The 12,073-nt window shown below is 40.0% G+C and overlaps 1 protein-coding gene across 4 annotated transcripts in view; it reads left to right on the top strand.

Annotated features, from left to right (window-relative positions):
- Positions 1 to 12,073, top strand: part of TCAF1 (TRPM8 channel associated factor 1) — a 40,864-nt gene that overhangs the window by 20,302 nt on the left and 8,489 nt on the right. For all 4 annotated transcript variants that reach the window (XM_042926913.1, XM_042926912.1, XM_042926914.1 and 1 more), the window contains exon 3: positions 11,005 to 11,999. In XM_042926913.1, the coding sequence (XP_042782847.1) occupies positions 11,005 to 11,999 (995 nt within the window). The remainder of the gene's footprint in view (positions 1 to 11,004; positions 12,000 to 12,073) is intronic.

Below are 12,073 nucleotides of genomic sequence, written 5' to 3'. Positions count from 1 at the left end.
AGTAGAAAAACAATAGGGAAAATCAGTAAAAACAGAAGTTGGTTAGTTGGAAAAAAATCAATGAAGTGATAAATCTCTAGATACATTGATCACAAAAACAAGAGAGGAATACAAATGATAAATTCCAGGAATGGAATACAGATGATTAATATAGATCCTACAGACATTAAGATATAAGGGAATATTACAACTGTATGCCAATGCATTTGACAGCTTTCCACAGAGAGACAAACTGCTAGAATTGACACAAGAAGAAACAGAAAATGTATGTTAAAGGAGTTGAATTCTAATTTAAAACAACCCAATACTAATGCAATCTGGTATCCTGGATTGGATTCTAGAAAATATCAGTGGGAAAAGGTGAAATTTGTGTAAAGTCTGGAGTTAAGAGCATTTTACTAATTTTAACTTAACTAGTTTTGGCAAACGTACCATAACTGTGTAACATGTTAACATTTGGAAAACTGAGTGAAGGGTATATTGGAACTTGGTACTATTTGCAACTTTTATGGTTTTTTATTTTAAAATAAAAATTTTATTTAAAATAAACAACAATGCAAAAAAAACCAATAAGGAGATAGCTTCACTGATGAATTTGACCAAACATTCAAAGAACAAAAGATACTAACCCTACATAAACTCTTCAAGAAAGTAGAAGAGGAGGAAACTTTTTGCAACTTAATTTATTACACTAGTATTTCTCTGATACCAAAACCGGAGAAAGACATCACAAGAAAACTACAGAACAATGTCCCTCATGCAGATGCAAAAATTCTTAATAAAATATTGTAAAAAGAATAAAAGTAATATATAAAAAGGATACTACATCGTGACCAAGTATGGCTTATCCTGGGAATGCATGGCTGGTTTAACACTCTACCATGGAAGTAATTCATCATACTTTTTTTAATGTTTACTTACTTTTGAAACAGAGAGAGACCAAGCATGAGCAGGGGAAGGGCAGAGAAAGAAAGAGAGAGACACAGAATCCGAAGCAGGCTGAGCTGTCAGCACGGAGCCGGACGTGGGCCTTGAACCCACGAACCGTGAGATCATGACCTGAGCGGAAGTTGGACACGTAACCGACTGAGCCATCCGAGCACCCCAGTAATTCACCATATGAACAGAATGAATGAGAAAACCATATAATTCAGTACACGTGTGCACACACACACACACACACACACACACACAAAAGCATTTGACAAAATTCAGTGCCAAATCATGATAATATTTTAGCCAACTAGAAATAAAAAGGAACTTCTTCAATATTGTGAGAATCATCTTTGAAAAAGCTATAGCTAAGAATGTGCTTAATAGGGAAATACCCTAAAATTGAAAACAAGGCAAGAAAGGGTATCTGCTGTCACTGCTTTTATTCAACACTGCACTAACGATCATAGCCAGTTCAGTAAGGCCGGTAAAAGAAGGCGCAGAGATGAAAAATTAAGAAGTAAACCTATGTTTATTAGCAGAAAACATGAGATCTATGTAAAAAAACACTCTTTAAAACTACAAAAAAAGCACTATAATAATTGAAGTTAGTAAGGTTGCAAGATACAAGGTCAATAAAAATCAATTACATTCTTATATACTAGCAGCCAAAAATTGACAATTGAAATTAAAAATAATCCAATAAAGACAGGACCCCAAATCATGAAATACTAATGAATAAAGTTAACGAAATGTTATAAGACCTATATCCTGAAACTATAAAACATCACTGAAATTAAGTAAAGCCTAAAGAAATAGAGAAATACACCAGATTGATGAATCAGAACACTCAGTAATTTTAAGATGTCAGTTTTCCCCCAAATGACATAAAGATTCAATGCAGTCCTAACCAAAGTTCAAATGGACTCTAAAATTAATGCAAATGAAAGGAACTAATATAACCTAAGTTCAAGACTTACTAGAAAGCTAAAGTAATCAAGATTCTGTGGTGCTGGCATAAGGACAGCCATACAGATCAGTGAAATGACTACACATCGTTCAGAAATAGGCTCACAGATCCATGCTCAATCTTTTCAACATATGGTTCTGGAGTAAATGGATACCCTTATGGAGAACAGGTGAATCCTGACACTTATCCTGCTCCATACAAAACAAATAACTAAAAAGATCTGGACCGAAAAGCCGAGGCTAAGATTCAAAACCATCTTTTCTTTTTCTTTTTCTTTTTCTTTCTTTCTTTCTTTCTTTCTTTCTTTCTTTCTTTCTTTCTTTTTCTTTCTTTCTTTCTTTCTTTTTCTTTCTTCTTTCTTTCTCTTTCTTTTTCTTTCTTTCTTTCTTTCTTTTTCTTTCTTCTTTCTTTCTCTTTTTTTCTTTCTTTCTTTCCTTCTCTTTCTTTTTCTTTCTTTCTTTCTTTTTCTTTCTTCTTTCTTTCTTTCTCTTTCTTTTCTTTCTTTCTTTCTTTCTTTCCTTCCTTCCTTCCTTCCTTTCTTTTCCTTCCTTCCTTTCTTTTCCTTTCCTTTCTTTTCTTTTTTTCTTTCTTTCTTTTTTCTCTTTCTTCCTTTCATCCTTCCTTCTTTTTTCTTTTTCCTTTTTTATGTCAAAAACTTCTAAATGAATGCACAGGAGAGATTATCTGTGACCCTGGGTTAGGCAAAGATGGACTAGATAGGACACAAAAAGTACATGAGCCATAAGAGGAAATGATTGATAAATTGAGCTTCATAAAATTTTAATAACTTCTGAAGTTCAGTAGATAATATTAAGAAAAAAAAGGAAAGAGAAGGAAAGAAAGAAAGAAAGAAAAAGAAAAGAAAAAAGGGAGAAAGAAAACAAAAAGGCAGGCTATAGACTAGAAAAATTATTTGCTGTATTTGTATCTGACAATGGATTTGCATTCAAGATACATAGAGAACTCTTACATCTCAATAAGAAGACAAACGATCCAATAAAAAAAATAAAAGGACAAAATATTTCAACATACTTCATGGAAGATAAGCTATGAAAGGCCAGTAAGCCCATGAAAAGATTCTCAATATTGTTAGTGATCAGAGAAATGCCAATTAATGTCACAATTAGATACCATACACCCCACTAGAACTGCTCCTAAAAAGACTGACAAGAAGTGTTGGTAATAATGTGGAGCGACTGGAGCTCTCATACATTACTGTTGGGAATGTACAGTTGGAAAACAGTTTGGCAATTTCTTATCAACTTAAACCTACTCTTCCCATACCACTCAGACATCTCATTCCTAAGTATTTATCCAGAAGAACAGAAAACACGTCCACACAAAAATTCTGCACATCATTGTTCATGGCAGCAAGCCCCAAAATGGAAGCTACCCAAATGTTCATCAACAGATGAACAGATAAACAAAATGTGACATATCCACCCAGGGACATACTACTCAGCAGTTAAAAAAAAGGGGGGGATAGATTACTGATAGGCTTAATAATATAGGTGGCTCTCAAAAATGTACTCTAAGTGGAAGAAGCCAAATGCAAGAGTATCTACTTTGTGATTCCATTTATATGAAGTTTCAGAAAAGGCAGACCTAATCTACACTGAAAGCTAGCATGTCAGTGGTTGCCCGGGGACTGAAGTGACCGAAATAGGGCAAAAGATAGCTTTATATGGTGATGGAAATGTTATGTATTTTTATTGTGATTATACCAGTGTATAAATGTAACAAAATCTCATCAAGATGTACACTTTAAATGGATGGATTTTAACACATGTCTGCGAGGTTGATTTTTTCAAAGTTGGCATATTCAACACAATATCAAAGGAGAACAAAGTGGGACTCACTATACTTGAGACTCACAGTAATCAAAAGAGAAAAGAGTGTGGTATTCGTGAAAGAACAGACAAACTGAATGGAATAGAGAGCCCAGAAAGAGACCCACATAAATCTGGTCATCTGATCTTTGATAGAGGAACAAAGGCCATACAATGGAGCAAAGAAAGTCTTCAAAAATGATGCTGGAACTGGACATCCACAGGCAAAAAAATGAAACCTAGGCACAGACCTTATAGCTTTCATAAAATAACTCAAAATAGATCACAGACCTGAAGGTAAAACACAGAACTGTAAAACTCCTAGTAGATAACATAGGAAATAATCCTAGATGATCTTGACTGTGGCTATGACTTTTTAGCTATAATAACCAAGGAAACATGAACATGATCATGGGTAGGCTGGGCTTCATTAAAATTGAAAACTTCTTCTCTGCAAAAGTCAATGTCAAGAGAATGAGAAGACAGGCCACAGACTGGGAACATATATCTGCAAAAGGCACATCATATAAAGCATTATCATCCAAAATATATAATGAACTCTTAAAATAACAATAAGAAAACAATATAATAAAATGGTCCAATGACCTTAATAGACACCTCACAATAAGATGTACAGATGTAAGATAATCCTATAAAAAGACACTTCATATCACATGTCATCGGGGAAATGCAAAGTAAAACAATGAGCTGTCACTACACTGAAAATCCAAGACATTGACACCACCAAATGCTGATGAGGATGTGGAGCAACAGGAACTCTTGTTCACTGCTGATGGGAATGCAACATGGTACAGCCACCTTCGAAGACAGTTTCACAGTTTCTTACAGACTAAACTACTCTTACCATATGATCTTGCAATCACACTCCTTGCTATTTACCCAAAGGAGTTATATCCACACAAAAACATGCATGTGGATATTAGTAGCAGCTGTGTTCATAATTGCCAAACGTATAAGCAACCAAGATGTTCTTCAGGGGGTGAATGAGTAAGTAAATTGTGGTACATTCAGAAGTGGGGTATTATTCAGTGCTAAAAATAAATGAGCTAATAAGCCATGAACAGACATGGAGGAAATTTAAATGCATGATTAATGTATGATTGCGACTGGATGATATCTGGAAAAGGCAAAACTCTGGAGACAGTAAAAAGATCTGTGGATGCCAGGGGCAAGATGAGAGGATGAATAGGCAGGACACAGAGTATTTTGGGGGCAGTGAAAATACTTGATGATACCATAATTAGGGATACATGTCATTATACCTTTGTCCAAACCCACAGGATGTACAAGAGTGAACCCTAATGAGAACCATGGGCTTTGGGTGATAATAATGTGCTAATGTAGGTTTGAGTGTAACAGATGTACTACCCTGATGGGGATGTTGGTAACGGGAGGCTGTGCGTGTGTGTGTGTGTGTGTGTGTGTGTGTGTGTGTGTGTGTGTGTGTGTTGGGGGGGGGGCTATATGGGACTTCTGTGTGCTCTCCCCTCAATAGTGCTGTGAGCCTAAAAGTACTCTTAGGGGCCTCTGGCTGGCTCAGTCAGTACAGCTTGAGACTCTTGATGCCAGGGTCATAAGTTCATGCCCATATTGAGCATGGAGCCTACTTAAAAAAAATAAATAAATAAAGCGTAGTTTTTTTAATTGGCATGTTAAAGCCTGAAAAAAAAAAAAAACCTTCTCATTGTCTTTCCCTCTGTTTGTAATCTGTTCTCACCCCTGTATGATAATCAATTTCATTAGTTTCTTGATTATTCCTTCCTGTTTCTTTTTACAACAGTGTGTGTGTGGATACATATTGTGCCCAGTATTTCACAAATTAAAGGAAGCATGCTATGAATACTCTTTTACACCCTGCTTTTTTCAATTAATATATCTTAATAATTATGCTTTGACAATATTTAGAAATCTCCCTTATTTTTTTTTTCCATAGTGGCGTTCTGTTTGTCTCTATGAGTATACCATAGTTTATTCAACCAACCTCTAATGTACGGGCATTCGTGTTGCTTTCATGTTTTTGCTATCATAAAGTTGCAATGGATAAGTTTGTTTTAAGTGTTTTCATTTTATTGAAATTGTGCCTTTTGGCTAACTTTCTAGAGATAAAATTGCTAGGTCCAAGGATAAATGTATGTATGCTTTTGTAAGAAATTGCCAAGTTCATCCCCATGTTGGGTTGTACCACTTAGCATTCTCACCAGCAGTGGAGAGAGAATGCCTGTTTCCCCCACACAATTCTAACAGGACAGTTATCAGACTTCTGAAGCTTTGTTACCCTGATAGCTGGGAAATGGTATTCCAATATCGTTGTAACTTGATTCTTTTTTCTGTTTTAAGTTTATTTAATTTTAGAGAGAGGGAGAGAGAGCATGAGCAGGAGAGGGGCAGAGAGAGAGAATCCCAAGTAGGCTCTGCACTGTCAGCACAGAGCCCGAAGAGGGTCTTGAACCCAGGGACCATGAGGTCATGATTTGAGCCAAATCTAAGAGTCGGACACTTAACTGACTGAGCCACCCAGGCGCCCCTTCATTCTTTTTTCTAGAAGTAAATCAGTGTGTGTTAAGAGTCATTTAGGTTTTTTTGGTTGCAAACTGTCCTTTTACATGTTTTGCCCATTTTCAGATATGTTTTTCGTGTTCTCATTTTAAGAGGTCTTTACAGATTAGAAATATTCATCTTTTATCTGTGATTACAGCATGTTTGTTTTTTAAATGTACTTAGTATTTCTGCCATTCAAAAATGCATATGTAGCTAATTTTATCAATCTTTTCTCTTAGCACATTTGATTTGGGGTCATAGTTAGGAAGCCTTTCCTCACACCTAGATTATGAGATTTCACTCTTGGTTTCTTCTAGTACTTGGGTGGTTTCCCTTTTAAAATTTACCGCTCGGATGCATTTGGAATCTTGTCTTGTGTGTTGTGTGTCAGAGGGTATCCATTTTATCTTTTCCCAAATGCCTAACCAGTCATCCCAACATTTATGAAATTATATTTATAATTTATAATATGATAACATATTTATTATTTATATTATATAATTATAGATTATATTATGCATTATGTATTACATCAATATTTATAATAAGTTAATATAATTTATAATATAGGTTATTTGAAATTATATTTATGAAAGTATCTTTTCCCAGTAATACAAGATGCCACCTTTATTGTACACTAATAGCCATATTTACTGTGTTGCCCTTATTGTTTTAGTAAGCTTTATATTTTTAGATCTGAGTTGCGAATTAACTAGTTTTTATAATCTGCATCTCCAGATTAAGAACGCCATTTGTCTCTTTCTCGCACTTTTGCATGCTCACCCTCTACCTCCCAAAACAGCGGCACCTTGGTTCCAGTTTGGTTTTGCCTCAGTTTAGTTTAACATCATGGTTCTGCTAATTCGGGATTCTTTCTTAGCAACTGCAGAAGACCTTTCTCAGCATTACTTATAAATTACACTGGTCTTCGTGCCCGCCACTGTTTCCTGAAGCCAATTTGTTTGTCTGTTGTACCTGTTTTTCTTTTTCTAGACCTACAGGGTAACCTTAGGTACATTTTGGGGAAAACTTTCATGAGTGGTACATTTTCTAAACCCTTGATGTGGTATCAGCATTTCCACGTGCCAACGAAGAGTTTTAGGCGGCTGTGTGTGTCGTACGAAGAGAGTGCCTTCACTGCCCTCAAATACTTTGTTTTTAGGGAACTTGTTTCGCTTCTTTGTAGGTAATTTGTTCTCTTTGGCTTTGTTTTCTTTCTGGCGGCCTTCAAGGCTTTTTCTTCATGTTTGAAGTTCATTAGCTTGTCAGTAACCAGCTAGATCCTGCACTTCTCATTTACCCTGCTTTGCATTCGGGTAGTCCTGTCTTTCTGAGAACTGAAATCGGTTTTTCAGTGCAAGGAAATTGCCATGTAATTGTAGGTTTCTTGCTACTTTTTTCTCTTTCTTTGCTTTCTTAACTCCCGCTTGCTAGATCTTCTTTGTCCTTCATTCTCTTTTTTCTGCTACTGTTTAGCTTCATGCCTTTCAGCACTGCCCTCTGGAACGATCACTTGACTCAGTTTCCCTGTTGACTTAGTCATAGTGTTCATCCCCATCAAGATTTACTTCCTGCCATGTATTAAAATTGAGATTCTCTGGCAATTATACTTTTATTCTAATGAGTAACTTATTATAGCAGCCTGTTTTTTTGTTGTTTTTTTTTTTTTTTTTGGAGACAAAGTATGTCATCTCAAAACTCCAATAATCTGCAATATTTATGTAGGACTTTCACCTTCATTTATCACTGTTACTAGAGTGTTGGTTTTCTGTGGTTAGTTTCGTGCTTCTCTTTCACGGTGTTACTTTTCACCACATATTCAGTGATTCTTGTTTATTTAAATGTTAAGTGGCATTGAAATTCTAGATTGGTCATTACTGGTTACTGAGGTGTATTTTCTCAGGACAAATGATAATCCCTACTCTTCCTGTTTTCTTGGTCTTTTTCTTTCACATAGATGCAGTTACAGATTCTTCTGTTTTCAAGGGTTTCTGATCAGTCTGATTCCATTTGATTTCCATTTTCTATAAATTTCTCACTGGCCCAGTTTATTGATTGTGCCCTTCTCCAAACCCAGTGCTATCATGGATTTATTCTGATTTTAAAACTTAATGTTTCATTTCAGAAGAGAATGGGAAAGAGAAGTAAAAATCCAGTTCAGATTTTTTTCAGTTTATGAAAGAAAAATTTTTCTCCCCCTGCAAAGAAGTCATGGCTATTAGACATAAAAGACACTCTGAGGGTGCCCCCCAGCTTAGCATGAGCAGGACCTCACCCAGGGTCATTGTCTAGATGAGGTTCTAGCGACTCAGTGTCTGGACCTCAAGTTTGCACATTCAGTATCACCCCCCTTGTCATAATAGTGTATAAACCTTGATGCCAGTGTATTTATCTAAAACACAGGGGTGCCTGGGTGGCTCAGTCAGTTAAGCGTCTGACTCTTGGGTTTGGCTCAGGTCACGATCTCACAGTTTCTTGGGTTCAAGTCCAGCATCGGGCTCTGTGCTGGCAGTGGAGCCTGCTTGGGATTCTCTGTCTCCCTCTCTCTCTGCCCCTCCCCTACTTGTCTAGTTTTTGTCTTTCTCAAAATAAATAAATAAACTTAAAAAAAATAAAACAATAAATAAAACACAGTGACCTACCTCTTCACTGATTTCACCTGTAAAACAACTGCGTGAAATTTATACACAGAACTGCTTCTTATAAGAATTTAAACACATTTTGCATTTAATTTTATATGCAGGTATAAAGTCATAAAAAATTTTTTAAATTAATATATTTTTTTTAATTATTTTTTTTAACGTTTATTTATTTTTGAGACAGAGAGAGACAGAGCATGAACGGGGGAAGGGTCAGAGAGAGGGAGACACAGAATCTGAAACAGGCTCCAGGCTCTGAGCTGTCAGCACAGAGCCCGACGCGGGGCTCGAACTCACAGACCACCAGATCATGACCTGAGCCGAAGTCGGCCGCCCAACCGACTGAGCCACCCAGGCGCCCCTAAATTAATATTTTTAATTTTAGAATCACCAAATTAAAGGCAGACTGTCCAAGATATTGCTTGAGAAATAGACATTTCACAAAACTAGAACATTCTGTGTGGCCTGGCCTGTTGGGGCAGGTGATCGTCAGAATCACAAGCAAGATTATAATCACAAGGTGGTTGGGTAAACTGAGAATCAGAGCAGGAACAGCGAGCTGAATAACTTCGGAGGTTACTACCTGAAGGAGCTGGAGAGTCACTAGGGTGAAACCTTGTCTCCAGGAAAGGCTCGTACCCACTGAGAGCACCGCGGTCTCCCCGTCGGTTAACTGGAGTTCTCCCAGCCAGAGGACACGACTCAGCTCTGCTGTCCGCCTGGCTCCTGTTTTCCATTGTATCCTGGCAGCTGCCTTCTGCAGTTACCACATCTTTACAAAAGTGGCACAGCCAGTTCTGGGATCCCGAACTTATGGAGGTCACTCCACCTCTTACCCCCTGAGGATCCCACTAGGTGGCCAGGGCTGCGTCTCCTGTTTTGGGGTTACAGGTGTCCTGAGGTGATAGGGGTCCGTTACCCAGAGACGGGTACAGATGGTGCTGAGAAAGACCTTATAGTGTGGATGTCACTCCAGCGAGCCGGCAATGAGTGGGTGGAGTGCTGGGTGTCAGCAGTCAATCCTTTTAGGTTCAAGTTACCAGGAGGGTCTCACTAGAGTTGAAGCCACTCAGCTCCCCTGCCCCACCTTTTGAGATAATACTGGTGCCACCAACTCAGCTCTCCATTGACTTTATTTGCAGAAAATTGGCTGCACAGAACTTATAAATAAGGTTCTTTATGAGAATGAAAACATGATATACCATTCAGTTATTTATATAATGTGCAAAAGGCTGAAATAAACACTTAAATCTGGAATATTTAAGATATAATATTAGGTAAACACAGCAAGCCTTCCTTTGAGATTTCCTTTGGAGAATTTGGGTTTTGTTTTTTTTTTAATAAATTTGTGTTGTGTTTTTTTAATGTTTATTTATTTTTAATTTTTTTTAATATTTATTCATCTTTGAGAGACAGAGAGAGAGACAGAGCATGAGTGGGGGAGGAGCAGAGAGAGAGGGAGACACAGAACCTGAAGCAAGCCCCAGGCTCTGAGCTGTCAGCACAGAGCCTGATGCAGGACTCGAACTCACTGACTGCGAGATCGTGACCTGAGCCGAAGTTGGACGCTTAACTGACTGAGCCACCCAGGAGCCCCTGTTTATTTATTTATTTTGAGAGAGAGAGAGCGAGAGCGAGAGAGAGAGAGAGACAGCACACACTTGCAATTGGGGGGTGGGGGGGAGTGCAGAGAGAGAGGTCAGAGAGAGAATCCCAAGCAAGCTCTGAGCTCTTAGTGCAGAGCCCAACGTGGGGCTTGATCCCATCAACCGGGAGATCACGACCGGAGCTGAAATCAAGAGTAGGGCCCTTAACTGACAGAGCCACCCAGGCGCCCTTGCTTTGGAGAGTTTGTCTTCCGAGAATGAGTAGACCAGAATCAACGTCCCCGTCTTCCTTCTGACCAGCCTCCATACCCAGGGAGGTCAGATATGCCCACCTTGTTCTCCCAGCTGCCCTGTGAGAGACAAAAGTGGTCATATTAGGAAAGCTGCTGCCTGCTGTATGCTGGGTGCTGTCCCTGGGGCTTTCTGTGGCTGCTCCTTGAATGGAGAACACTTGTGTGTCTTTGCAGCTGTGAGGATGACCTCTCCGAGGACAGAGACGAGCTCCTGCACGGGATTTCAGAGCTGGACATCAGCAACTCAGACTGCTTCCCATCCCAGCTGCTGGTGCACGGGGCTCTGGCCTTTCCCCTGGGGTTAGACTCCTACCATGGCTGTGTCATAGCGGCTGCCCGCTACGGCCGGGGCCGGGTGGTCGTGACCGGCCACAAGGTATTATTCACCGTTGGCAAACTGGGCCCCTTTCTGCTCAATGCCGTGCGCTGGCTGGACGGGGGCCGCAGAGGCAAGATCGTGGTGCAGACAGAACTGAGGACACTGAGCGGCCTGCTCGCAGTGGGGGGCATAGACACCAGCATCGAGCCCCATCTGACCAGCGACGCAAGTGTCTATTGCTTTGAACCCGTGAGCGATGTGGGGGTCAAAGAGCTGCAGGAGTTCGTAGCAGAGGGCGGGGGACTGTTCGTTGGAGCCCAAGCCTGGTGGTGGGCCTTCAAGAACCCTGGAGTGTCCCCTTTGGCTCGGTTCCCAGGAAACCTCCTCCTCAACCCCTTTGGCATCAGCATCACAAGCCAGAGCCTCAATCCGGGGCCCTTCCGTACTCCTAAAGCAGGGATCAGGACCTATCACTTCCGCTCCACTCTGGCCGAGTTCCAGGTCATAATGGGCCGGAAGAGAGGGAATGTGGAAAAGGGCTGGCTGGCAAAGCTGGGGCCGGACGGGGCTGCTTTCCTCCAGATCCCCGCAGAGGAGATCCCTGCCTATATGTCTGTGCACCGGCTCCTGAGGAAACTGCTGAGTCGCTATCGGCTCCCGGTAGCAACGCGAGAGAACCCCGTTATCAATGATTGCTGCAGGGGTGCTATGCTCTCCCTGGCCACTGGTCTGGCCCACTCGGGAAGCGACCTCTCTCTGTTAGTGCCAGAAATCGAAGACATGTACAGCAGCCCCTATCTGCGCCCCTCGGAATCTCCTATCACCGTTGACGTCAACTGCAACAATCCAGGTAAGGAATGGGGGCAGGGAGAAGGAGAACTCAGCATGGGGGGCCGTGGGGACGGGGCCTGATGGCCTCAGAAG

The sequence above is a fragment of the Panthera leo genome, chromosome A2 (assembly GCF_018350215.1).
Source record: "Panthera leo isolate Ple1 chromosome A2, P.leo_Ple1_pat1.1, whole genome shotgun sequence".
Classification (NCBI taxonomy): Eukaryota; Metazoa; Chordata; class Mammalia; order Carnivora; family Felidae; genus Panthera; species Panthera leo.
Note: the sequence above shows the minus strand (reverse complement) of the source record. Positions and strands in the feature narration are given on the sequence as shown.